The sequence below is a fragment of the Caenorhabditis briggsae genome, assembly GCF_000004555.2.
Source record: "Caenorhabditis briggsae complete genome, chrV, whole genome shotgun sequence".
Classification (NCBI taxonomy): Eukaryota; Metazoa; Nematoda; class Chromadorea; order Rhabditida; family Rhabditidae; genus Caenorhabditis; species Caenorhabditis briggsae.
In genome coordinates, this window is record NC_013488.2 from 13,199,623 (window position 1) to 13,225,270 (window position 25,648).

The 25,648-nt window shown below is 38.2% G+C and overlaps 8 protein-coding genes across 8 annotated transcripts; 2 read left to right on the forward strand and 6 right to left on the reverse strand.

Moving 5' to 3' along the window:
* Positions 1–292: 292 nt before the first annotated feature.
* On the reverse strand, positions 293–1,462 carry CBG19223 (the record flags this gene model as incomplete). Its single annotated transcript, XM_002637456.1, has 5 exons — positions 293–623; positions 682–766; positions 815–1,189; positions 1,235–1,298; positions 1,391–1,462. 5 exons carry the CDS (start codon positions 1,460–1,462, stop codon positions 293–295), a joined length of 927 nt encoding a protein of 308 aa, XP_002637502.1.
* A 96-nt stretch (positions 1,463–1,558) lies between these two features.
* Positions 1,559–1,660, reverse strand: CBG27187 (the record flags this gene model as incomplete). Its single annotated transcript, XM_045237971.1, has 1 exon — positions 1,559–1,660. The coding sequence occupies one exon, from the start codon at positions 1,658–1,660 to the stop codon at positions 1,559–1,561; it is 102 nt and encodes a 33-aa protein (XP_045100209.1).
* Positions 1,661–2,123: 463 nt separating this feature from the next.
* Positions 2,124–3,407, reverse strand: Cbr-str-177 (the record flags this gene model as incomplete). The annotated part of the gene is made up of 5 exons (XM_002637457.1): positions 2,124–2,573; positions 2,622–2,895; positions 2,947–3,025; positions 3,071–3,158; positions 3,210–3,407. The coding sequence occupies 5 exons, from the start codon at positions 3,405–3,407 to the stop codon at positions 2,124–2,126; spliced, it is 1,089 nt and encodes a 362-aa protein (XP_002637503.1).
* Positions 3,408–4,660: 1,253 nt separating this feature from the next.
* CBG19225 lies at positions 4,661–6,147 on the forward strand (the record flags this gene model as incomplete). Its single annotated transcript, XM_045237972.1, has 5 exons — positions 4,661–4,764; positions 4,814–4,879; positions 4,928–5,384; positions 5,407–5,667; positions 6,013–6,147. The coding sequence occupies 5 exons, from the start codon at positions 4,661–4,663 to the stop codon at positions 6,145–6,147; spliced, it is 1,023 nt and encodes a 340-aa protein (XP_045096720.1).
* A 257-nt stretch (positions 6,148–6,404) lies between these two features.
* Positions 6,405–10,093, forward strand: Cbr-asp-2 (the record flags this gene model as incomplete). Its single annotated transcript, XM_002637459.1, is given in 10 exon segments — positions 6,405–6,787; positions 6,880–6,970; positions 7,362–7,448; positions 7,492–7,638; positions 7,691–7,811; positions 8,490–8,749; positions 8,752–8,851; positions 9,115–9,224; positions 9,227–9,985; positions 10,037–10,093. Coding segments are annotated over 10 exon segments (2,115 nt in total), but the record flags the coding sequence as incomplete, so codon positions are not given.
* A 319-nt stretch (positions 10,094–10,412) lies between these two features.
* Positions 10,413–13,038, reverse strand: Cbr-inx-10 (the record flags this gene model as incomplete). Its single annotated transcript, XM_002637460.1, has 5 exons — positions 10,413–10,692; positions 11,201–11,594; positions 11,859–12,470; positions 12,607–12,862; positions 12,907–13,038. The coding sequence occupies 5 exons, from the start codon at positions 13,036–13,038 to the stop codon at positions 10,413–10,415; spliced, it is 1,674 nt and encodes a 557-aa protein (XP_002637506.1).
* A 2,580-nt stretch (positions 13,039–15,618) lies between these two features.
* On the reverse strand, positions 15,619–19,869 carry Cbr-mdt-27 (the record flags this gene model as incomplete). The annotated part of the gene is made up of 8 exons (XM_002637461.1): positions 15,619–15,715; positions 15,763–15,843; positions 16,544–16,767; positions 16,820–17,053; positions 17,108–17,188; positions 18,083–18,586; positions 19,008–19,067; positions 19,819–19,869. The coding sequence occupies 8 exons, from the start codon at positions 19,867–19,869 to the stop codon at positions 15,619–15,621; spliced, it is 1,332 nt and encodes a 443-aa protein (XP_002637507.1).
* A 686-nt stretch (positions 19,870–20,555) lies between these two features.
* Cbr-tag-232 lies at positions 20,556–23,502 on the reverse strand (the record flags this gene model as incomplete). Its single annotated transcript, XM_045237973.1, has 6 exons — positions 20,556–20,674; positions 20,729–21,693; positions 21,745–22,370; positions 22,421–23,056; positions 23,106–23,190; positions 23,414–23,502. 6 exons carry the CDS (start codon positions 23,500–23,502, stop codon positions 20,556–20,558), a joined length of 2,520 nt encoding a protein of 839 aa, XP_045096721.1.
* Positions 23,503–25,648: the final 2,146 nt, after the last annotated feature.

Sequence of the window (25,648 nt, forward strand, 5' to 3'; positions counted from 1 at the left end):
TGATTATTGTTTATCAGGCAATTATCAGTTCAACAAATAATAAAGCGATCTTCCTTATAAATAAAACGCTAGAGGCGTCTGTCCGTCCCGGTGTCAGTCTGTAAACTTTTGAAAAGCTTGAAAAATTAATATAAATTTACGTGACCCTTTGAAAATAATTGAGGAGCTGAGCTTCGAATCAGTAAAAAAACTAGATTGATTCGCGCCGAAGGCGCACCAGCTTGCTGGTGAATAATAAAACTCGTTGTATTATAGTAGGAATGGAAGGAAGGGAAACATGAAAATTTAAAAGTTAACGATTAGCAACCTCATCGATTCTGTAGATTCTATTAGCTGGTGCGAACCATCCTTCATAAGAAACAGAATCTGGCGTCACATCATAATGATAATGCCCCGCATCACCATGATCACTATAGCAATGAGTGTGCTCTAATCTCAAATTATGACCAGGATCATAAGAGTGCATCACAGTAGAACAGACGAGAGGAGCACTCATCGTAAAATAGTTGAGCCATTTGTCAACTTCCTCGTTGTTTTCAAATGGGCATCCCGGGAAATGAGGCATTACGTGGAGCTTAGCTTGGCCGGAATGGATTATAAACTGACCAGCGAGAGACACAACTCTGGAAACAATTGGGGAAGATTGAGTGGTTTGTCTTTTGGAGCCACCATAGAACTCACTTCTCTCCAAAATGTTCTTGCAATCCGTCCCTGATGCAATTGGTCACATTCTTTTGTCCGGTTCTCCCTGACGCTTTGAAATGAACTGAAACAAATATTCAAAACTTTCAGTAAAACGAAGAGAAAGACATACCAACTTTCGATGACTTATCAGCATCTGACAAAGCCAGATTCGCCATCAAACTGAACTTTGGCACGTCGATGGTTCGTTGAACATACAATTTTTCGTTTTTGGTATCAATCTCGGCGATTCTTGTCCCAACTCTTCCAGTTTTCAAATTCACATCTGCCACCATCTCACAGTTTTGCCTTACTACTGGCCATGGTCCTGCTCCTGGTCCGAACACCGATGCTTCTGGATGTTCACAAACTTTTCCGATAGTTTTGATATCGAATTGATGGTTAATGTGAAATCCGGGATACAAGTTTCCAGGTCCTCCAACTTCAGCGATCCGAAGGTTTTGACCGAAACCAGATGATGTCTGGTGGAATGGAGATTTTGAAAGATCTAGAATATTTGATTGGAGGTTTGAAACAAATCACGAGATCCTACCAGGGCAGTTAACAATGTCTACTTCCACAGTTTCGAAATTCAATTTCAACGAACTTTGAAAAACCTGAAAGATGAGTTATGATTCATGTGACCAGCTGTAGCGCATGGACTGTGAAAGTTGAAAAAGATAAGCTAACGAAAAACCAATAATCTCACCTCTTTTAGCTCTTCCAAGCTGGGCACATAATTTTCGATCACAGCTGACAAATTTTCAGAACAGTCCAACATCGTTTATTGTTCGAAGAAATCGATACGACTGATGATCGGAGAGAGAAATGGACAGCAGAGTGGACAGCAGGAAGAACACAAAAGATACGGGACAATTTATTGGTTTGTTTGATGATAGAGAAAGAGATAGTAGGGAATCATAAGTGAGGAGAGGAGGAAAGAAGAAATGTAGAATATCAGGATTATTTGGAAAACCATACGCAATCTGGACTGACCCTGCTGTTGTTCCAAGGTACCTCCGGAGGGCCCTCCAATTAGAGGAGCCCTTCTATTTTTTCAGTCATTTTTCACGAAATCAAAGTCTGAGATTTATTGTTGAAAATTCATAAAAGCCTATTAGTTCAACAAATTTTGAGTAAGCTTTTGAGCAAAAAACTGTTTTCCTATAATTTTCTGTGAAAATGTGAAAATTTCGGAATTTTTTTCAATGAAAACTTAGTGAAATTTTTACTTTGTAAACAACACAACTTTGAAGAAGTCCCTCTATTAAAAGGTATATTAAAAGGGCGCTTCTAATACAGGCGTGAGTTTACCTTCAATCAAGCCAATCCTCTGAACTCTATGTAATGTTTATTTGAAGGACAACATTTCATTAAGATTGTTTATTTACTAACATTAAAAAAGGGCAACCATCAGATTATTGTCGCAGAATATTTGGAATTTATGAGTTCAATTTGTTCCGAACAGTAGCAATCTGCATTGACGATTGTCTAGTTGAAGGTTTAATCTTCCCGCAGCTCGTTACGTAACGAATCACAAACCAATGATCAAACTTTTTCATCAAAACAATTATTAGTTCTGTGATCGCCTTCCGGTAGTTTCGGACGATGAACAAAGATGGGAGAGGGTCAACAACTGGGTAGATAGCAATGGAATAGCTGATGAAAAGGCTGGCACTTCCGATATTTTGTTGAATCAAGGTGCAGAAAAGAGCAATGGAACTGGGAATATACATTAGAAGAAATGGGATTGCTGATTGAATGACCAATGCATAAAACAATTGATTTTGGATTGATTTTGTTTGAATGGAGTTGGAAGATTTTGCAAGTCCTCTTGTGATTTTCATGTAGCAACCGTATCCACAGATAAAAACAGTGACCGCAGATGACAACTGGAATTTAAAATAGTATTATAAATAAATTAAAAGGACATTTCGTACAATCAAAAACCATACAACTGCCATGGACCAAAATGCAGTCCAATCCAAATCATGGATTCCATCCTTGTCTTCCATATAATAGTAAGGACCAACATACACAACATCATCCACGTCAATGTCTAAATGCTCCAGAATATCTTTGCGAATGAATTCAGTATATTCTGGAGTCTCCCTGAAGACTGAATAGTAGGTGACCAGCCAAACGACTCCATAAATTTGAGGAATCATCAGCCAGAAGATGATTTTCATTCCGTCGAAAACTTTCCTCGCTTTTCTTTAATTTCATAGTTCCCGATCTTTGTTTTTATAATATGTTTAAACTCACGGGAATAGCGAGACGTAGCGATAAAGGAAGTGAAGAGCGAACACATTCATGGAACTTCCATACATGGCGCACATGAGACCTAAATTTCATTGTTAGCCAATTCTGAGAAATAGACTAGTCTTACAGTCGAGAATTGAGCAAATCTCTCTACTGAAAATCGATCCCTTAGCTTTCACAATCACGATGACTCGAGTGGAAAACGAGTGAAGTAACTAGAAATTTCGAAGATGTTTAAATCAAAAAAGTCAATTCTGAAAAGATACCGGTTCGGTGACGTATGCAATCACTGAAAATACTATTTCATAGAATGATACATAGATCATCAGATACTTATAATTCCCGATATTCTTCGGAGACTTTGTCCAAATCAGATAGATCAGAAAAAGATTGAGAGGGTTCGCAATGCATGTGCCAACGATTTGGGCGGTTTTTAGAAACGAATTGAAACTTGAGAGATCCATTTTGGAGAAAAACAAAATATGAAGATGGAAAAATGAATTCATTTTAGTTTTCCGCTCTTTATATAAGATACAGGAGTCCCCGTGGGTCCTTGTTAATTGGAATCACGAGGCGGGAAGACAGGTAATCAGAATAGCAACGTAGTTTTTAAAAAAGGAATTATAATGTTTTTCACAAAATTCGTATAGTGAACTAAAGAAGGTCCCAGACGTCTAGAAGTAGTTCTCATGAATTCCACAACAAGCGGTGTTTTAAAAGTTCCTCTAAATTCAGGGCTGAAATTTTACGTTCACGGATTTTAGGGATTTTAGGAGGGTTTTCAGCAGTTCGGAATTTTTACTGACCGCCGTAAAACTATAAAATCTGCAAAAATCCCTAAAAGGTTTTTTTTGTTGCAAAATTCTGTTTTTCCGAGTTTCTTGTCATTTTTTGCTTTGCGGAGGTAACAATTCAAAACAATATTTTTTCATATATTTGACCGAAATTTCCGAATCTCCAAAAAATACTCAAAAATATGATCCGCGCTCGAAAGTTGTTCTAAAAGGAAAAGGATTTACTAATCCACTTTTTTCCGTATCTTTCCAAAATTTCAAAAAAGTCATGATAGAATTAGTAATTGGAAAACGTGTTATCATCAAAATAAAAGAAACACTGAACCTGTATTAACGAAATTTTACGAAAAATACCAGAAAAATCGGCGGAAAATAGGTCTGAAAGCATAATGACCTCATAGCCGTGGACTAGGACATCCTAGTCCCTCCAGAACAAATTTCCGGATCGTATTTTTTGGTATTTTTCAGAGATTTGGAAGTTTTGTTTCCAAAAAATGTGGAATTACATAATTTTGAATTGTTAAATCGAAAATCCGCACAACTACATGACCAAAATGGCCCCAAGCTCCACCGCTTCCAGATGTTTGGTTCCATATAACAAAGTCTACATTTGCCTCTAATCTTCAACCTAAATCTGAACATCACTAGACATTTTCTATATGTTCGGATGAACAGTTGAAACCCCATTTGTGATTTTCAATAGGTTTACGAATACGATATGTCTCCCCAAAAGGCCACCTCCTGTTCCCTTCATTCGGTCACTTTTCTATACATCCAAGAGGCCGAGAAGCATGAGATTCTCAAAACACACCCAACTTTTTTTGAAACGGAAACTTAGTTTCTTTGTTCTAGCCGTCAAGAATTTTCGAGCGACACACCTTTCACCTCAAAATGAGATATCGTTTCATATTGTTCATCAAAAAATGGGATCAGAAAGGATGGATCGACTAGACTTATTCGCCTTCTACACACTATTGGCAATTATACTAATTCATATTATCATATTTCCACATCACAAAAGATTTTTGTATGCTTCGCTTTTGGTTGTTCGTAGTTTCAATTTGTCTTTTTTTCAGAATTCCAGCAGATTTGACGGCCCACTATCCTGAAAGTATCCGTCCATTTTATGAACACATTGCGAGGTTTGAGTTGTCATTTCGAATAACTTGTAATACATGTCTGTGTTTCAGAACTCGAAATCTCAAGAAACTAATTCGTGGCATTGAAAACTCGGAACCCATATTTTCTTTACCTTCTTCTGGACAAATATTTTGTTTTGTTGAAACTTCTGAAAAACATTATTCGGATCGTGTACCATCTATAGCATCCACGTGGCTTGGAAGATGTGACAACGGTCGTTTCTTTTCTAAAACCCCTCTTCCCGATGCTAAAATGCCTTTCTCAACTGTCTATCGTAATCTAGAAGATGACTATGATGACCTATTTCGGAAAACACTTTTCGGGTTCTATTACTCATACACTTACATATCCAAAGATTTTGATTGGTACTTGAAAGGGGATGATGATAGTTATTATGCGATGGATCATTTAAAAGAGTACCTGAGCACATTGGATCCAATGGAACCATTATATTTGGGATACAGAATGAAACCTTTTTTGGTAAACAAATTAAACAAAAAAGCCCCTGTCTAGATTAATTATTTTACAGAAAGATGGTTATAACTCTGGTGGTCCCGGATACATCCTTTCTAATGCTGCTGTCCGTATCTTTGCTGAGCATTTGTATCATGATGAAGTGTTGTGCCCATATGATTGGGCAGAGGATAGAGGAATGGCAAGATGTCTTGCCTCGATGGGAATATATCCAGCTGATACAAGAGACGAAAATGGGTTGCATAGGTTTATTCCGTTCAGAGTGAATGAGTGGAGAGAAGTTCCAGATGCATATAATTATTATCCATTGATGAAGGTTTGTTCATTAGAAAAATGGTCATGAATTGAGGCTTCAATTTCGAGTGGTAGACCGAATCGGCGGTCGGTCGGTTGACTAAATACCGTAAAACCTCTAATAGAACGACACCCGGAACGTCCACTTTGAGCCTATCTCACTTCTTTTGAAAGATATCAAAAAGTGGTTAACTAGTAAAATGTTTATCAGGATATCAGCAACATTTTACTAGTTAGCCACTTTTTGATATCTTTTGCAGAAAATGAGATATATAGGCTCAAAGTGGACGATCCGGGTGTCGTTCTATTAGAGGTTTTACGGTATCCCGACCGAATGGAAGTCTTATCATAAAAATGAAACTTTCAGAATGGTTCTCTGGTATCAGAAAAGTTCGTTTCCATCCATCAACTCTCACCAAAGAAGATGATATTACTTGACAGTATTCTCTACCCGTCATCCGGAAAACGCCTATTTACACCGGAGTTCTTGAATCTACTCTAACTATAACCTTTTTCTAGTTTTAATTATACTATAGTCATCACATAATGTGACTCTTTTTCCAAATTTGTCGTCATTTTTATTGTTATCTTATGTGTCAGCAACGACAAACAGTACATATAAAAGTTCAAAGAAGTTCTTATAGAAAACCGAAAGTGATCGAAATGATTTTGTATCAAATTTTGTTCACACTGTCCTGCTTTTTGTTGGTCAATTCGTTGATCCAGATTCCTCTCACAAGAATTGAATCATTGAGATTCAAACTTATGAGAGAAGGAAAATGGAAAGACTATCAAACATATCAAGACAGCGTCAGAAGCCAATCATATTCTGGAGGCGTCTATGATTATGAAACTGCCGGATATGTTGGAAAAATTACCGTGGGAACACCACAACAGGAGTTTCGAGTTGTCATGGATACAGGCTCTTCAAACTTCTGGATACCCGACTCGTCTTGTGGATCACAGCCCTTGTCGTGTGGTAGACCTACTGCCCAATCCGATACTTGTTATGGAAGTAGGTTTAATTTGCAGAAGTATGAATTAACAGGTTTTGAAAATTTAGGTTACTGTGTTCCCGGTGGTCCAAACACTACAGCATCTTGCACAACTCAACGGAAATTCGATTATTCAAAGTCCACTTCGTATATCAAGTTTGGAAAAGCTTTCCGCTTTGATGTTAGACTTTTCTTGCTCCCAAATTTGTAAATTATTATTTTCAGTACGGCGTGGACAGTGTCAGTGGACTTCTCGGATACGATGTCGTCCGGTTCGGTTCACAGTCAGACAATCAGTTGGTAGTTCCTGGAACAGTTGTCGGTCAATCTGTGTGCATCCCAACATTCCTTGAACAGGTTGGATAGTACCAGAAATGAGAACTAGGAGAATGAGAACTGCTACACTCGAGAACTGTAACGTATTAAAATTTCTACAAAACAGGTGAATGGGCACTGATGAAAAGCTGCTGAATGACAGTTGAATAAACTGGGTAAAACAAGAACTACTACAAATGAGATCAATGGTCCTAATATGTAGTTCATGTTCCATCTTCTTGGGAAAGATTCGAAACCAGCTCGTTACCAAGTTTACAAGAATTAAAAAAAAGTATATGTAGCAGTTCTTAAACGTAGCTGTTCTCAAGTGTAGCAGTACTCATTCCCCAAGTTCTCATTCCTGTTACCGCCCATAACGCATTCAAACATCTATTACTGTTTTCAGACAAATATCGATGGTATCATGGGACTTGGATTTCAAGAAAACGCTCAACAAGGAATTGTTCCTCCATTTGTCAATGCATACAGAAATGTACTTTTAAATCAAAAGTCCTTTCCCATTGTATTTTTTTCAGAATATCGTATCTCCTCTATTCCACGTTTATCTTGAAAAAGGACCGAATGGAGGTGGCCAAATCACTTATGGAGGACGCGACATGCTAAACTGTAAACCAGTGAATGAGTATCACCCACTGACCACGTATTCGTCTTATCAGTTCTATGTAAGAAACTATAATCTACTGATCGAAAAATCGGAATTTCTACAAAATTCAGCTGACACTGGTTTCTGCTGGAAACTACTACGCAAACAAAGGATGGACTGCTTTGGCAGATACGGCAAATTCATTTATCCAGGGACCGGCTGGAGTCATTGCTGGAATTGCAGATGCAGTTGGAGCTAAAGTATTAGTAGTGTTTTCAGTGTTGAAAAACGTTATTTTTTCAGTGGGATAAGTATACGGACACTTATTGGATTCCTTGCGAGCCAAAAGTCGCCACTCAAATGGTGAACTTCACAATTGGAGGTACCATCTACCCGGTTACAGCTGAAAACTTGATCGTTCCTTATCGTATGTTGAAATTTTTAACGTTTAAAAAAATTAAAATATTTCAGCCAACAAGACTGGCTACATTTGTATGTTCACTATTCTCCCACTTTCGAACAATGGGTTCGGACCATCATGGGTGCTTGGTGATCCGTTTCATCGGGAATACTGCTCGTTGTACGACATGGGGAATCAGAGAATGGGATTCTCTGCTCATTTACATTAAATTGCTGAATAAAGATTTAATTGTATTAGAAATTGATATCATTTTAGTATTTTTGGAATCAGAACTGACTCCTCGTTTTGGTGTACTTTGTAAGACACCGGAATAATCTCTTATCATCCACATTACAAGCTCTTATCAGAGTAGTTTCTTCGCGTCAATGCCTCCTTCTTTATATTAATTTAGATAACCACTGATTCCTTTTTTCGTTATGCAACAATTCATTTTAGTTCAGCATCAACTCATTTCACTTTCTCGCTCTCTTTTTATGTGTTCCGGTTTCGCTTCTATTCAATTTTTTCAGGGATGAGAAACCTCATCTTGTTGGCTGCCCTCGTGGCATCCGCTCTGGCGGCTGTTGTTCAAGTTCCACTCGTCAAGATCGAGCCATACAGAAACCGTCTGATTCGTGAGGGAAGATGGGTTCAATACCGTAAGGATCGTGAGGTCCGTCGTTTTATGATGAGTAAACAGTCCAATGCCGCATCCGCTGGACAATATGTGAACGATTATGAAGACGAGGCATACGTCGGAAACATCACCATTGGAACTCCACAACAGCAATTAAGGTTATCCTTGATACTGGATCATCGAACCTTTGGATTCCGGATATCACCTGTGGAACCAAGCCAGAGAACTGCTCAGCGGTTCCAACTTGCCATGGAAGTGAGTTTCTTGGGAGCTATGAGTTGGTCTACAAAATTTCATATGAAGAACCAACGCAATAAAATAAAACTGCAATAAAATTGCTCGACATTAGAATCTATTTTAAAATAGTACTTTTTAATATTACATCACTAATTTGTCCATATCCGGAATATTTTTCTGTAGTGACGTCTATTTTTAGCCATTTCAAGCACAGTTGCCACATTTATAGGTCACCAGTAGATAAGAGTAACATACTGTTGAACAAACTGACTCATTTGTAGTTCTCTGCCAATTCGAATGCGATGACCAAGCCTGCTGTGGGGCTGGACCAAACTACACCGACTCGTGCCTTCTCCAAGCCAAATTCGACGCTTCCAAGTCGTCAACCTACCAACCAACGGAAGAGCATTCATCATTGAATACGGAACTGGATCTGCCAGAGGATTCCTTGGACAGGACACTATGACTTTCGGAGGGATCGGAGAGCCACAACTCGCTGTTCCAAACACCGTCTTCGGTCAAGCCACATCTCTTGCTGCCTTCTTCGAGGGACAACCACTTGATGGAATCCTCGGACTTGCCTTCAAGTCAATTGCCGTTGACCAAGTCACTCCTCCATTCATCAATGCCATCAACCAAAACCTTGTTGACCTTCCAGTTTTCACTGTCTTCCTTGAGCATGAAGGAGATCAAAACGGAGTCAAAGGAGGAGTTTACACATACGGAGGAATCGATTCGACTAACTGCGGACCAGTTATTGCTTACCAACCACTCTCCTCTGCCACTTATTACCAATTCAAAATGAGTGCTATCGCTTCTGGAAGCTACCGTGCCTCCAAGGGATGGCAAGTTATCTCCGACACCGGAACTTCCCTTATCGGAGGACCGAAGGCCTACGTCTCTGGACTCGCCGATGCTGTCGGAGCCACCTGGAGAGACGACTACGGTGTGTACATTATCCCATGTAACGCCAAGATCGGAACCGTCGACATCACCATTGGAAACCAAGTTTATAACATTGATTCCTCCAACACCATTATTCCACTTGGAGATGGCAGCAGCAACTGCATCTTCGCCATCTTCCCATTCAGCAGCGGAGGCTTCGGACCATCGTGGATTCTTGGTGATCCATTCATCCGTCAATACTGCAACGTGAGTTTCAGTAGAGAGTTTTCTTGAAAAGAATCATTGATGAGTTTTCAGATCTACGATGTTGGATCCCAACGTGTCGGATTTGCCAAGTCCCTCCAAGGANAGTAAACAATTTAATAATGACATTAATTATATTATGATGGATGTGTTCAGTTCATTATGCATAAGTTTGGTTTTTAATTATACAAGTGAATTGTTAAAGAGATATGCAATTGGTGAAAAATGGGGGATTATGTACAGAACCGGGGAGAATTGAAAGAGGTATTGGAATACAAAAAAAAGGCACTGCACTAAAAGAAGAAAAGAGGTAGCGTTAAGACTGCCTAACTACAGACTGTCCTGTTTTTGTAGATCAAAAAAAAATTAAACTGGGTCATGGGGAAATTAAAGTTCTAATTTAAAACTGCATTGGAGAAGGGAACATTTTCTATTTGAATGTGCTCATTGGAGGTTTTTTGGATTGATCTCCGTTATCAGTTGCTGTAGAAACTGGACGACTATCAGGACCTCGGGAGAGACTGGAGGATCGGTAAAATGTTGAATATTGGTTGGAATTTGAATTGGAATTTTGAAATTGAGGTTGATTTGAATACTGATTTGATTGACGTTGGTCATCTTGATTCTGGTTTTGGTTCTTCTGATTGCTCTTTGTTGAGTTCGAATCATCGTCAATGTACGACGCCTTAACCGCAATAGGGTAACGTCTTCTGAAATATTAAAAATGGAAATAATTTGAAAAAGAATCATGCAAGACAAGTTTGCATTCAAATAACGACCAAGTTACTGCGAACCCTGTAATAAAAGAGCCCTCTAACTTTTAACTTTGAGCCAATTTATCTTGGTTTCTGTAGAAGATATGAAAAAGTTATCAACGGATAAAATGTTCATCATAATATCACAAACATTTTATCAGTTGACACATTTTCGATATCTTGCATAGAAACCGAGTTAAATTTTCTCAACTTGACAGTGTGGAGGTCCTTCTATTACAGATTAATATGAACATGCTAGTTTTCAGAACATAACGAATCCATAAAATCAACACATATTTTTTGTTACAAACCAAAACACAACATTCATTCTATGACAATTTTCTTACAATGATTGTCTCGATTATGCTCATGGTCGTGAGCAAATGCATTAATACTCATTCTTCTGCAATGTTATGCGGTTAAGCAATTTACTAGTTTTCTAAATCCTCAAAAAAAAACTCACAGCAATTCATCATCTGGAGGTCTCATATGCGCGTTCTCTGGCAACAACTTTTCCATCAAATCCTGAGTTGCAATGGTATTATCCACATTGGCTCCCAGAGCTCTTCTCCATCTCAACGCATTCGCCTGATTTTGATCTGTATATCTCCAGGGATTGATCGGATTCACAAGAGTGGGAGGAGCAGGCCACCAGGTTTCTCTTTCCTCGATTTTCGGAGCAGAGTTACTTCGTTTCAATTGAGGTTCTGTTCCGTGGAAATTTCTCCAAAGTTCTTGAACTAGATCCGTTCCAAATATAACTCCAGATTGCAGTGTCATCATTCGAATCACAAATACTCCGTCACTTTTTAGATAGTTATCGATGAACCGTTTCACTTTGTCGTAAACTCCTTCTTCTAAAAATTTAAGACTTGATTTCAGTTTTTGAAGAGTTTGAATTACCGTAAACTGTAATAGAACGCCACCTAAAGGTTCAACTTTGAGTCCACATATCTCATTTTCTGTAAAAGATGTCAAAAAGTGGTCCAATGGTCGAATACTTATCATAACATCAAAACAATTTTGTCTGTTGAGTACCTTTTGATACATTTTACAGGGATCAAGATAAACAAAGTCAAAAGTTTGGGCGGCGTTCTTTTAGAGTATTTAAGGTGGCTCACCTGATGAATCAAATGCGATGTCACTCATTTCCAGGTGTCTTATGATGAATCTTCTATTCAGATGACCCCACAAAGAAACAATCAACCAGTAGGCAAACGATCCGAATGTAAAAACAAGAAGAGCCAAATACCAAAACCATAACAAAATGAAGATCTTCTCGTTGAAAATGTTGATTACCAATACGCATTGTATGGTATGTTCTTGCATGTTTCCCATCACTCTAACATCAAAATCACAAAGTGAAACTCTTGGAAACATTCCTGATTGCTCCCAAGTAGTGCCATTGAGCAAATCAACCAGAGCTCCGAATCCATACCACTTGTATTTGTCTGTTTCGAGGAAGCGATTCATAAAAAGCAGTTGAAGACAGACATTGGCAAGGTAAAAGAATTTGGTACAAAGATACATTGCGGTGACGAAGAATGCAGAGTACGGTAGGTTGAAGAGCCATAGAAAACGATGTGGTCGGATTTGTTTCTTTTGAAGACGTCGATGAAATCGAAGAGCTCCTTGAAGATGAACGGTGAGAGATTTGATGTTGGCTCTTTTGATGTCAGGTTTGATGTTGTTTGGGTCAGATGACAGTTTGACGATTTCATTGATTTTGATTCCTGAAATGAGTCATTCATCAAAATATATAATACAAATATTTTCTAGCTTGTTAACAAGGTTTCTATTGAGTAAACAGCTTTTGAAAGTGATGTTTGTCACATCGTTTTTCTGTTTGTACGAATCAGAAAATCTCACCAGAATGACCAGCCAAATACTTCCATAAAAGACTTGGCAATCGGAAACAAGCAGCTTCGAGCAACAAGAAAAATGGCACCCATTGATAATAACTTATCTTCCTCTGCCGTTTTTCATCGGTATGCAGACCGGCAACCGGTTCATTCGTTGGCACATAATACGTATCACTTGCCCAACAGTAATTTTCGGCATATTGTTCCCAACTACTACTAAAGATGTCTGGAACTAGACATTCTACAGGTTTGCCACCAAATTGCTGTAAATCCACTGATATAAAAAGTTATAAGTGAGCTACTGTACTTTAAAGGAGACTAATACTGCAAGACCGATGAGTAAATTGCATGTGAAGTACGAGTGAAGTCGATCCACAAAATCTCGGTCGTCACTTCCAGCTACATAGCGTAGCATGGAAAGTACAGCGGCCAACACCATCTTGTATTAATTTGATTTCTGCTTACTTCTTGTTATCCCAAAATTATGTTCCACTGATTTCGAACGGCATAACCTGAAACGAGTCAAAGAGTGAGATAAAAAGAAAAAGCTTGAGAGAGAAAAGTAGTGTCTCGGCGGGTGAAACGGTCGAGTAGAGCCATCGGCGGTAGGGGCCCAAAGAAAGAGCAAACAATTGAAATAAGAAGAAGAAGCGGGAAAATAGATGAAAAAGAAAAGAAAAAGAAGAACAGTAAGTAAACGAAAGAGAGATTAACACATAGGTGACGAGAAGGTATTACATGAAACAGAGTATTATATGTAGGTCAGTTTCATGAAAATATATGAAATTGATTTTTCAATTTTATATGTAAGATCTGGAAGGCTATTTATTGTAGAAATGTCTTAAAAACAATAAACAATGCTCTGGAATCTGAATGAAATCATTTTATTAGTTTTTGGAATTTTAGAAAATAGGAAAACAACGAATGAAATTTGGACTTTTAATAGGAAATTCTAGAAAATAAAAACAAATCAATTTTAAGACTGTGAGACCATAGAAATTTAAGCCTAATAGTAAGAATTTCTAAGTTTCATACGATATCAAGCATTAATTTTTATACAGAAAACATTTTAATTGTAAAATGGGACTTTGTTTTAGTTTCAGATTTTATAAAATATCGATGGTAGGACCGATCACAGTTTTCAATTTGGAACAATGTTTATTTAGGAAAATTTCATTTTGTTTCACTCTAGGAAATCTCTAATCCGTCGTACCACAAAAACATCCAGCAAAGATCTGAATATACATAAAATCAGGAATTTAAAAATTCAAGAATTCCAAATTTTAGGAATTCAGAAATTCAGTAATTCAGAAATACGGAAGATCAGAGTTTCGGAAATTCGGAAGTTCAGAAATTCAGAATTTCAGATTTCAGAAATTCAGAGATTTGGGAATTCGGAAATTCAGAAATTCAGGAATTCAGAAGTTCAAGGATTTAGAAAACTGAAACCTAAAAAGTTCAGAAACTCAAAAGTTTGGATTTACAAAAATTCGGAGCTCGAAGTATCCAAAAATCAAAAAATCCGAATTTCGTAAATCCGGAAATTCGAAAACTAAGAAATTTAGGAATTCGAAAAATCGGAATAAAGTTTCTTATAAAAGACGAAAAATGTTGTTTTTTTCTTCATAGTTTTTGGCTTTCGAGGTCTTGAAAATTAAAATTGAGCCTATTAAATTGGACTTCTTATTCTTCCGCTCTTTTCTCACCAGTTCAATGTTCTTTTTTCTATAAGACCAAAATTGTGTCACGTTTCTAATATCGAATCATCTGTTGTTTTCCTAGGACTTGACACAAAACGAGCCTCAATTGAAGACTCAAAGATGATAAAACCAGAGGGAAAGTGTGAGAAAAAAAGGTGATAAACTTTGAGAAATCTTGGTGCGGTCTCCATGGAAAAATCAAGTTTCAAGAACTTGTTACAACTGATAAAATCGGGAATATATTTAGACATAGTTAACTTGGAAGCACGAAAGTTGGTAAAAAAATTACATTTGATTCAAGGCTTCTGAAAGAATCATTCTGGATCAGAATTTTTGAGATCAAGAAATAATACCGGTCCTCACGATTTAGGAAAAAACAGGGACCAAAAATGTTTCACAATAAACAAATATTTTTCCCAATAACTATTATTATCACCTGCTAAATCCATAACCACTCAAAAGTCTATAATTATCCGTAATGGAACACCTCAAATTATCAAATTATCAATAGTGTTATTAGAAAACGACCTCAAAAATAAAACCAAAGGAATGTTCGAAACTGCATGCCCGTGGACCCCAACAGCTTTCAACGTAACCAGAGAGCCTCACGGACCAAAACCTAGAGAGTATAAATTTCAAGGAGACGCAGATATTCGTCGTCTCTCCCTCAACCACATTGATCTGCCGAAAACAGATGAGAGAATAGAAGTGAGGGAGCAGAGAGAAGGAGAAGAAGGGCGGAGGACATCAAATTGGAATAAACGACGTCTTCTTCGACCTTGTTTGCATTCGATTTTCGTACTTTCTTGTCACTTTTGATAACAGGCGGCTCCTCTTGCTTTTTACAGAAAAAAAACGTCATTCCATGCGACATTTTCAATATTTGAAATAGCTAGAAGGGAAAAGGGGAAGAAGAATTGCAAAATGAAATGAAAAAAAACGGAATGAGACATGTGTCCGTACACAGTCCCGGCTGGACGCAACACAGATTGAAACAAAAGGGGGAGCACAGAGAGTAAACACGATGTAAATACATGGCTTCTGTATTAGATGAATAGTCATTTATTATAACAAGGAGCAAAAAGAGGAAAATTGGATGAAAGAAACGTTGATGAACCCTGGCAAGACCTGAAAGAACTCGAAATACTCACGTATAGGAGATGGAAGATTTGAGAAAGGGCAATTCGAAACCAACACAAAGCAAAAAAAACTGAGGGGGAATTTAGAAAATGATAAAGCGGCTGAAAAGTGAAGCTGTGACTGTGAAACTATGACAACTGAACTACAAAATGAATATACTGAAAAGACAAAAAAAAAATCTATGGGACTTGGGAGAGAAGACATAATTTATGACAAAACAGTGGCTCTAGTTCCCTTGTTACATAAGTTGGAGGCATGAATTGACGGAGATATTTTCTGCAAAATTCGGATTCAGGATTCAGTGATAAAAAGGGGGAACTCACTTGCAGAAGGCGCATTTTTTCGTAAAACAGTTCACATACATTTGTATGTAGTTGTTGCATTGGACCACATTGCCTGGCTGTCTGGAAAAAATCGAACATTTTGACTAAAAAGTGCTTTTCAGGATCATTTTAAGAGGATATTTGGATAAAAGTTATTAAAAGATAATGAATGAAAATCTTGAGATTTTGGAAAAGGTCTGGGCTCTTCAGTCACTATTTTCTAGGACTTTTTAAACGAAAACACGTTTGTTGGACTGTTGTGAAAAGGAAAACATTCAAAACCATATAGAAGAGATTTTTCGAAAAGTGAGAAAATTCCAGATATTAAAGAATTGTGAATATTCAAGAATTGGATTTCTTTTGAAAAAAATTCGGAAGGTTCAAAACTATTTGATTTTGAGAATTCTTGGCAAGGATAGGCCTAATTTTGGATTTCCAGGCCATAAATTACTGAAGTTTGGATTTCTAGGACATCAATGACCCAATTTTATATTTCTAGGCCATAAGTGCCCCAATTTCGAATTTCTCGGTCAATTTTGTAATTTTCACGTTAATTTTGGATTTCTAGGTCAATTTTAGAATTAGTTAAACCAGAATGTGAATTAGCTATTGTTGGCAAGAAACCAGAAAAGCAGATTTGTAGTTTTTGTTCACAGAGCTTCTAGTTATTGTTATTCACAAGATACAATCACTTTGAATTACAGAAACCGGCTGGAGAATATCCCAAAATCTCTCCAGAGGAACTAAAATATTGTTTTTTTTTAAATTCCAAACTACTTACGTAAATTTAGTGACTGGTGAGCCGAGTATGATCTCTTTTGCTGAATTCGTAAACTCCTTATACACTTTTCGCTTCGACGGATAGATTTTCTCTGTGTCGTATAGTGTCTCATCCTCTCCTCCAATAATCAAATCCTCCAGAATTCCGAATCTCAGAATTAGAAGAGCTTTCATACACGTCACGAAGTCTTTTTCAGCCGTCGGGCGTCGGGTAGCATATTGGACCTGAGATCGGAGATTTTTAGTATTTTGAAAATTTATAACATGTGAAACTCACTTCAACTAGACTTTTCGCATTTCTAAAGCATCTATGACTGATTCTTTTGAATTTCCAGGACATTGGTTCGCCTCTTGTCCTGTTTATAACTGCATCAATTGCTAATAAGAATCCTTTATTTGCGTCTTCTAAATGCTTTGAAAATTTGATCGGTGGTGGAGCAGAAAAGATGGTTGAGCGAGGTTGAACGGCAGGGTTTCTCCGGAAAGTTTCATTTAAACAGAGGATATTTTTCTGGAATTTTTTAGCTTTGATTAGAGGAAAACTGGTGAAAACGAATAGACTCACATCAATGGCAGTCCTTTCGTCCAATGATTCTTGCATTCTGTCGTATAGTGCATATGCATTGATGTCTTGAACTTTCAGATCCTGAAAATAAATGTTCTTTTATAATTAGCGAGTTGTCTAAAATATGAATGAATAATTTTGAATGATTCATATTTAGCGACCACAGCACAAGGGGCGGAGCCTATTTTTTTCTCCGCGGGGGGTTTTGGATTTTTGATTGGTTGTAACTATGGCTAGAAAAGAAGGATCGATATGAAAATTTGACTCCTTATGTAATCGACTGCGTAGAATTCAAATATGAAAATGTTTTTACTGAAATTCTTACACAAAAGAAGGAAAGAGCAATAAACAAAAGTGGGCGGCAGAAAAATGCACAGTAAAAGAGATGGGTGGCTGAAACGCTCAAAATTTTTGTTGTTTCCAGTAACTTAAGACTTTTACTAAAAGGAAATCATAATGAAAATCTCAGAAAAGTTAGCCGAAAATAGTACATTTCAGCCAAACTGGCTGTAAATATTGTGAAAAAATTTTAGTGGCAGAAAGTATTTTATTTCCATTCGAAAGATGGCGTACTCATGGAAAATTTCAGTTTTTCGCAATTTTACCATTAATAGAGATTGATAACGCATGATTTCTTTACATATTTCTACGAAGAATTTCACATAAAGTGATTTTTGTGACAAATCCCAAAAAGTCGCCCGAAAAAAAATACCAATGGATACCAAGAGCTCCATCAAAACGTGTTATTTGAAATTGAAAATTTCCGTACGCTTTCAGTGAATAAAGTTCAGGGCTCCTGTAATAGAAGGGCCCTCCGGAGGTAACATGGAAGAATGGAAGTGTCGTCCCTTTTAATACAGATTTCACGGTATAAGTTTTAGGCGCAGGCCAGCTTTGATTATGAATAAACTGTTTGATTTTTGAGCAATCGCTGTTTAACAATGTTTTTTTTTCGATTATAATTAGAACACTTACTTGCAAAGAATTCTCCACAGATTTATAGAATCCTCTTTTGTCGAAAATCGCATTCAACCGGCATTTGACTGTCGCCGTTCGATTCATATCATGATAGATATTCGCCACCTCCGTTAGCGCTTCTCTTGTTTTCAAAATCTCTTCCTCTGTTAACACCTCCTTCAAAGAATCCTCCATCGCAGCCTGCGACTTTGCTCGCAGCAGCACCAATTTTTTTCTCAAAGCATCCACCCATTGGAGCAACGGAACCGCATTCTTTTCGGTCGTATTTGATGGTAGCGTCAGAATTGGTCTAGCAGCAGGCTGTTGAATGTTTGGTTGCAACGTTCTGACACCCGCCTGGAGTACCGGCATCGATTGGGAATGTGGTATTCCGCCAGATGAAGGTCTCTGGGCTGTTGTGGTTCCGGGAGTTCCATTTGCGGCAGATGTAGTCGGATGTTGTTGATTGGACTGCATCGTAACCACACGAAGTGGCCGTAAGATCCGAGCACGGCCGTCTACCTGGAATAACGACAGTACTGTGGAAAAAATCGTTTACTTTAATTAATCGAAAAGATTTGAATGCGGTTGAAGAAAGAAAAAAAAAATTCAAAACTAATTTTGACCCCAAAAACAGAATTGGTTAGTTATCAAATAATCATTCCAAGTCGGTACAATCGATTTTTCTTTAATGTTAATTGCACAATAATAAGGAGGCGCACTGTTCCGGGGAACACTCTGTGTCTCTCGTCTATTCACCAAGCATACGTACTATTGTCATGGCATTGCACTAGACCTCTCAACAGAGCGCATTTGCTCTCCGCAAGTGGAATGGACATCTGAAGACTATTCAAGGGACCCGATGTTTATCTAATGGTCTATTTATTACTGACTAGTGGTGGTATTATCATTCATTTATCAATTTTTATCATGTTAATCTTACCTTGCTAACGATGGGCGGCCTTCGGGTGAACGGAGTTTCTGAGATTCGTCCATTAGGATTCTGGAAAAATAGATTTTAACTTTCCTACAGTAGGACAAAGAATCCAGTTATTTTTCAAGAAGGAAGACAGTGTGAAAAAAGTTTGAGAGCGGATTCTCTTTGAATTTATATTAAAAGCACAAGAGCGAACTACTGTATCTTTTCGGCCTTTTTTTAAATAAATAGCATTCTCCTATTTTTTCAACGTTTCGACGATTTTCATCGTTTTTTTAAATGATTTACATCGGAAAAGCGGTGAAAATCGTTATTTGAGAAATTGAGAAAAAACGAGAATAATTTTCAGAATAGGCTTCAACAAATACGGTAGTTTGCTCTGGCGCCTCTAACTTTTTGCTGACAAAATATACCTTGAATTTTACTTTCTAAAAATGTAACAACCGAAAATCTCTAATTTTAAAGTCAGTTATTATTTTACTTATCGAAGACTCTTCCGCAATAATTCCCCGTCGTTTTTTTAACTCTGGTAATCGGTTTCTAACCAGTTTCGGGCAATTTTCCAACCAGATTCGGGAACGCGCATTTTCCAACCAGATTCGAGTAAAATTCCAACCAGATTCGGAAAGATATTTTTTTATTTTCCGACCAGATCTGGCGATTTTCTGACCAGATCCGACCGAGAAAGCTAACTTCCGAACCTGATTCGGACAATTTTCTAAACAGATCTAGCCATTTCTTATCCGGAATTTTCCCGAATCTGGTTGGAAACCGTTTACCAGAGAAACATAACATTTTCAAATTTTAAGAAATTTACTGCTACTGGTTGCACATTCTCCCTGCTTATCCTAGCTTGTCGATCGTCCATGATCTGAATTTTTCAATCGTTTTTTTTTCATTTTTCCTGACACATAAATAAAATAAAAACTTGGTCCTAGGGAACAAAAAAAGTGTTTTATCATGATTATAAAAATTGAAGCATTTATTCAAAAACTGAAAGAAGAAAAAATAAGCTCGGAATGCGGGAAAAAAGAAAACAGGAAGCAAATGATTGATTGGAGGCTTTGGCGATGGAAAAAGATGCATACCGTAAAACCTCTAATAGAACGACACCCGGATCGTCCACTTTGAGCCTATATATCTAATTTTCTGTGAAAGATATCAAAAAGTGGTTAACTAGTAAAATGTTACTGATATCCTGATAAACATTTTACTAGTTAACCACTTTTTGATATCTTTCAAAAGAAATGAGATATATAGGCTCAAAGTGGACGATCCGGGTGTCGTTCTATTAGAGGTTTTACGGTATATTTCAAGGTGAAAAGCTGGGGCGAAAAGCATTTTTCTAGGGCTATTGGACAAGAAAGGGAGGGAAAATGTAACCGTGGGTGCAAAAGAAAAGAGAAAAATATACGACGATCAAATGATTTACATATAATACAGGCAAAGCAGTAAAAAAGACGAGATTGAAAATAGATTAAATTATGAAACAATGAGAGAAGGGTTGTTGAGAGAGGGATAAAACAATTTTCGAAGCTCGAAAAGATTGGAAGATCAAGCGGTACAGACGTTTGGAGTTAGAAATGCGATTGGGAACGATTTGATATGTGTCTGCCATTGTGGAGACGTTTGGAAGTACCTGATTCCATTATACGCGTTTCCATCGATTATCACTGAAAAGTAATGAAGTCGTCTTTGCATCACCTAAATTAACAAAAAATACTTACCGGTCAACTCATTATGCTTTCCAGAGGCACTACAGAGCATTCTTCCTATAGAAGACACTTGAGATGGAATCGGACCTTCTTCTGGCTTCTGCTTCTGCCCCTTCTTCATCCCTAGCTTCTGTAGCATTTTGTCTTTTCTCTTCTCTTTTAGATACGTCAAACACAACGAGCCAGAACTGGGAGACCTCGAAACAAGAAGTGTTTTAAAATGCGCTTTGATCGTAACTTTGGCAGCTTCCTTCTTCGAATTCGGTGTCGTGTTAGAAGTGGTTGGAGGATAATCGGAAGAGCAGTAGAAAGTATTCTGTTGGGGTGGTGTGTTGGGCCAGAAGTCCATATTCAGCTCTTGACCATCGACGTTTCGAAGTTGCGGAGAATGAGGTGGAGATGAACCCTCCGCTTTGGAGACGACTGATTCTTCTCTTGGTGATACGATTGTTTGTGCGAATCCGTTTACATTGTTCGAATCGTCGTCGTTTTCGATTTCACACTGCTGATTTCCAACACGAACTTCGCTGAGGAACGGCAAAAATACACGGCCGCCATCTGAATCGCGATCAGCTGTCAGTTGCAGCATCGCTTCTCCGATTGGCATGTTTAGTTTCGATGACATCACCGTGTTTGGCCAGGCAGCGATCTTTGCGGCTAACGCTGCTTTTTCAGCATGATTCATGTCTCCATATCGATCCCATAAGTCACGACACAAATTGTCAAGTTGAGGGTCGATTCCTAAAAAATAAAAACGAAATTTTCGTTGGATCGGAAACTCTGAATTACCTTCGATCAGTTTATAAAAAAGCGAACTTGTCGACGGAATAACCACAAAGCGAAGATGATTGATGAGATTGGCAAGGGATTTATGCGCGAGGCACTCGACATAGGCTTTAACGACTTGTGAGATGAGCTTGTCCGTTCCGATGATTCCGACGATGGACAATGGAGGATTTGACGAATTCGTGTGACAGCTGCAAAAAAAAACATAAAAGAATGATGACTGAGCAATAGTATTCACTGACAAACTCTGAATTCGATTGATGACGTGACTCAACGTTTGGCGCACTTGAGAGAAAGATGGGCAGTTAACAATTGGTACCGGACCACCTAATGTGGCATAAACTGGCCATTCTGAAAGATTACACAGCCAGACGGCTTCTTTTCCTTCTGATGACATGCTGGTTCCGAGAATTGCGCACAGTTGTTCTGAGAGGCTCACTCCTCGATGCACACCATGATCGTTTCTGATAGAGTTAAGAGTAGAAGAATGTGGAATCGAATGAGAATCGAAGGAAGACGTCATAACGCGCATTCCTGACGTTCGAACGGGAGTATGAACCGAGTGGTCCGGATAGCCTGAACCAACAGAATCTTTCTGAGTCAGTCTTCCTCTTCCATTGTTTTCTTTTGTATTTTCCGGATCCGAATGCCATCCACTTTCTCCTTGTTCTCCTTCTGCGTCTGACACTTCGTACATTGCTGCCAAATGTTCAATTTTCTCCTTCTCATCGAAAAATGGTGCGAGTTGGGGACGTCGATTGCTTCTTATCGATGCATCATCATTGAACATTTCTGGTCCTGAATCGTACGGTGATTCCAGATCATCATCTTCCCAAGGCATTTCTTTTACAACTTGTCGTCTTCCTTGCTGAAATCATAATATGAATTATTAGTTAGAAGTTCTAAATCATTCCTTACATCTTCTGGACGGAACATATTAAACAACTTGTTCATCTGATACTTCAAATTCTTCCCTTTTGTTCTACCAGGCCGAGCTTCAATTTCTGTTGAAGCCTTGTGCCGTCCACTCCTTCCACTTGGAAGTTCATTAAGATCATCTCCGACATCATCATAATCTGTCTCGGTTTCTTCTTCGGAATCCTCAACAACCTTCTTGTGTTTGTCTCTATCATCGACGATTTCAGGTGGTTGGGAGTAACACGATGTTAGGAACACCTTTCCAGCACACGCACCGACTCCTTTCAATTCAACTTCGTTCTCCGACGAAGGGTTCAACTGAATTTCGCGTAATCCGCCTTGTTGTAGGATCTGAAAAGAATTAAAAGAGAGTAATTGAATGATCCAATTAGTTGAAAAAGCGCCACTCACATAAGTAAGATTGATGTTTCCAACGGCAAGATCTCGGAAACCCCCAGGCAGTCGATTTTTGTACTTTTTCCGTCGCTGAATCAATAATTGAAGAACGTTGGCTTTCCGTTTCAAGAAGTGTGGATACTGAATACAGAAAGAGATGTCACAATCCAAATCGATGCGACCGTGATTCGGAGTCACTTTGATCTCATTGCTCCGCAAATATCGACTCCGTTTTGAGAGCTGAAACTTGAAATACTGATTTTCCTTCGTTTGTTTTGGTTGTCATTACCGGAAGCTTGGCGGTGACAATGATTGAATTCACTTCCGGTGACACACAGTCGAGTAGAATTCGATTGATTGAGACATTGAAGATTCTACAAAAAGGACGGATCTTTTCTATCTCACTGTCTTTTCCCAAGGTATCACATGTTTTTCTTATGTTCTTTTCGAATACCTAGTTCTAAAGTGGTTGCAATCAAAAATTATTTTTCAAATTATCCTGACACCTGTTTTTTGTATCTTATGGCAAGTAACCAGGAAGAAGAATTGACAACCTCTGAACACTCTTTGATCTGTTTCAAAATGGAAAATAATTACCTTGGGACTGTTGAAGGCGTAGCTCTGTCGACATCCCAGGTGGCATACAGGCGCATGGCCATAGAGCTGCTTTCATGTTGTTTCTCCATCGATGTTCAGTTGTATGACATTGCTTGATCTGAAAAGAAGATTTTGTTGATACTGGGAACGAATGGAATTTGAAGATGGCAGAAAAACGCGAGAAAGAAGAAAGGGATCAATGTGAAAACTATCATGTTTCTAGTGCACTTTTTGTTTAGAGAACAATCTCCAACAACAACATCGAGAATTTTAGCGTTTAAAAACGATTATTTTTTTGCCATCACACAGCACAGCTCGACGCGAAACTGGAAAATCGGTGTGAATCGGGTAAAAACTGGGTTTCGGTATACTAACGGATTATGGAATGTTTTGTGTGAAAACGACAAACGGGTGGCCAGGCAAGAGACAAACAAAAGTTCAAAAGATGTGGAAAGAGGCAGAATGAGAATAGTTTATGAGTTCATTGTTCTCTGGAACATGTGGAAGCACTTATATAATAGATTTATGATATAACTATATGAGAGCTCGTTTAAGTCACCCAACGAAAAACTGGATTTGTTTCGTCTTCGTGTATTTTCTAAGAAAGAAATACCTAGAATTCAGGTTAGACAATACGCTTCATGAAGAGAGAAATCCTCAGAAAATGTGGCTGAGACTCGAAAAAAAATAATTGAATGGAGATATCAAAGAAGCATCCTATCTTGTAGCGAAGCTCTTCTTCGAAAAATGTATTCAATTCAGAATTTCTATCCAGCAAAGGGGTTAACGATTGAATTCGTCTCGGCGACAAAAGGCCAGTGAAATTAAATTTGTGATGAAAAGGTGTTCACGATCCCAAGACACTCTTGCGCGCAATACATGTGTCTGAGTCTCTGAACGAAAAGAACAAGGTGGTTAGCGGAAATAGAGAGAGAACATGGGAATAATTGACACCGAAGATAATAGACCTGGAAAGGTCTGACCCGCCCAACCGTACCGAATTCAATTTTCGAATTCTCGTGGGAAAGTAGGAAGAAGAACAATATATGAGTAGAAAGAAGAACAATATTCGGTCATCATGTTGCCGGGCATGGGTTGTTTTTGTTGAGTAAAATATCACTTTGCATTATTTTCAAATATGGGGCTCCTTCCGTTTTGGATTTGCCTTTTGCGTTGAGAGAAAGCAAAGATGAGAGAGCCTTTCAGAATCTTATGAAATTTAGAATAGCGAAAAAATTGCCAATAGCTACATACAAGTAGAAAGCAATAGCCAATATCATATTTCAGGTAGGTCCGAGCACACATGGGCTGATCGCAGAGCTTAGGAAACTACGTGAGAAGTTTGCGTGCGTGTCGGTGATCCAATGTTCTTCCGTCAAACGCATCTAGGGAATTCGAACTGACAGGAAGACGCATCAATCATCCTCCATTCGGAAGATCGAACTTACTGATATATAGGACTGGTAGAATTTGATTGGAAAAGAGACATCTTGCAAAAGAAAATTTTTTTTTTTGTTGTTATACATGTCAGTGTGGGCACCAAAAAGAGATTCAACGACGGAAATGTTGGGTTTCCGTTGTTGGGCCATGGGCACAAGTAGGAAAAAGATCCGGGTTGATTTAGGTCCAAATAAATCTTAAATACCTTCTCCGGCATCTTTGGTCGTAGATTTCAGAACCAAATGACGTTGGTTGAGGCTAAACGGGTCACTGTATTTAATTAGATGTCTTCGAGAGCTCATTTCAAGCCGGAATCGGAATGAATAGAAGACGAGAAATGACGTGCGTTCTAAAATAGTGTCAACAAAAGAAGAAGAAGAAGAAGAAGAAGAAGAAGAATTTACCGAGATTCGTTTCGAATCCTAACTATTATCGTGGCACGAGTTACACTACAAATCAGAACGAACAGGAGCTGCAGCCACTCCGTCTCGATGGCCACCACCGATTTGCCATTGGAATACTGATAACAAAACTAGAAATAGAGAAGGTAGAAGAACGGTGATAAGAGGGAAAAAGGGAGAGAGAACGTCTCGGTTCGAATGTTTGCTCTCGGTGACTAATAAGCTAATTAGAAAACAGCAGAACAGAAGAAAATTTGGAAAGAAAATTACTTTTTTTTAACAATTTTCAAAGAACGAAGATAATTGAAGAATTATGCAGCTTTTACCAAGCAAGACGTTAATGAACCAGGAAACAAAATTCCGGTTGCAAACGAATAATAAAAATGCTGATAAC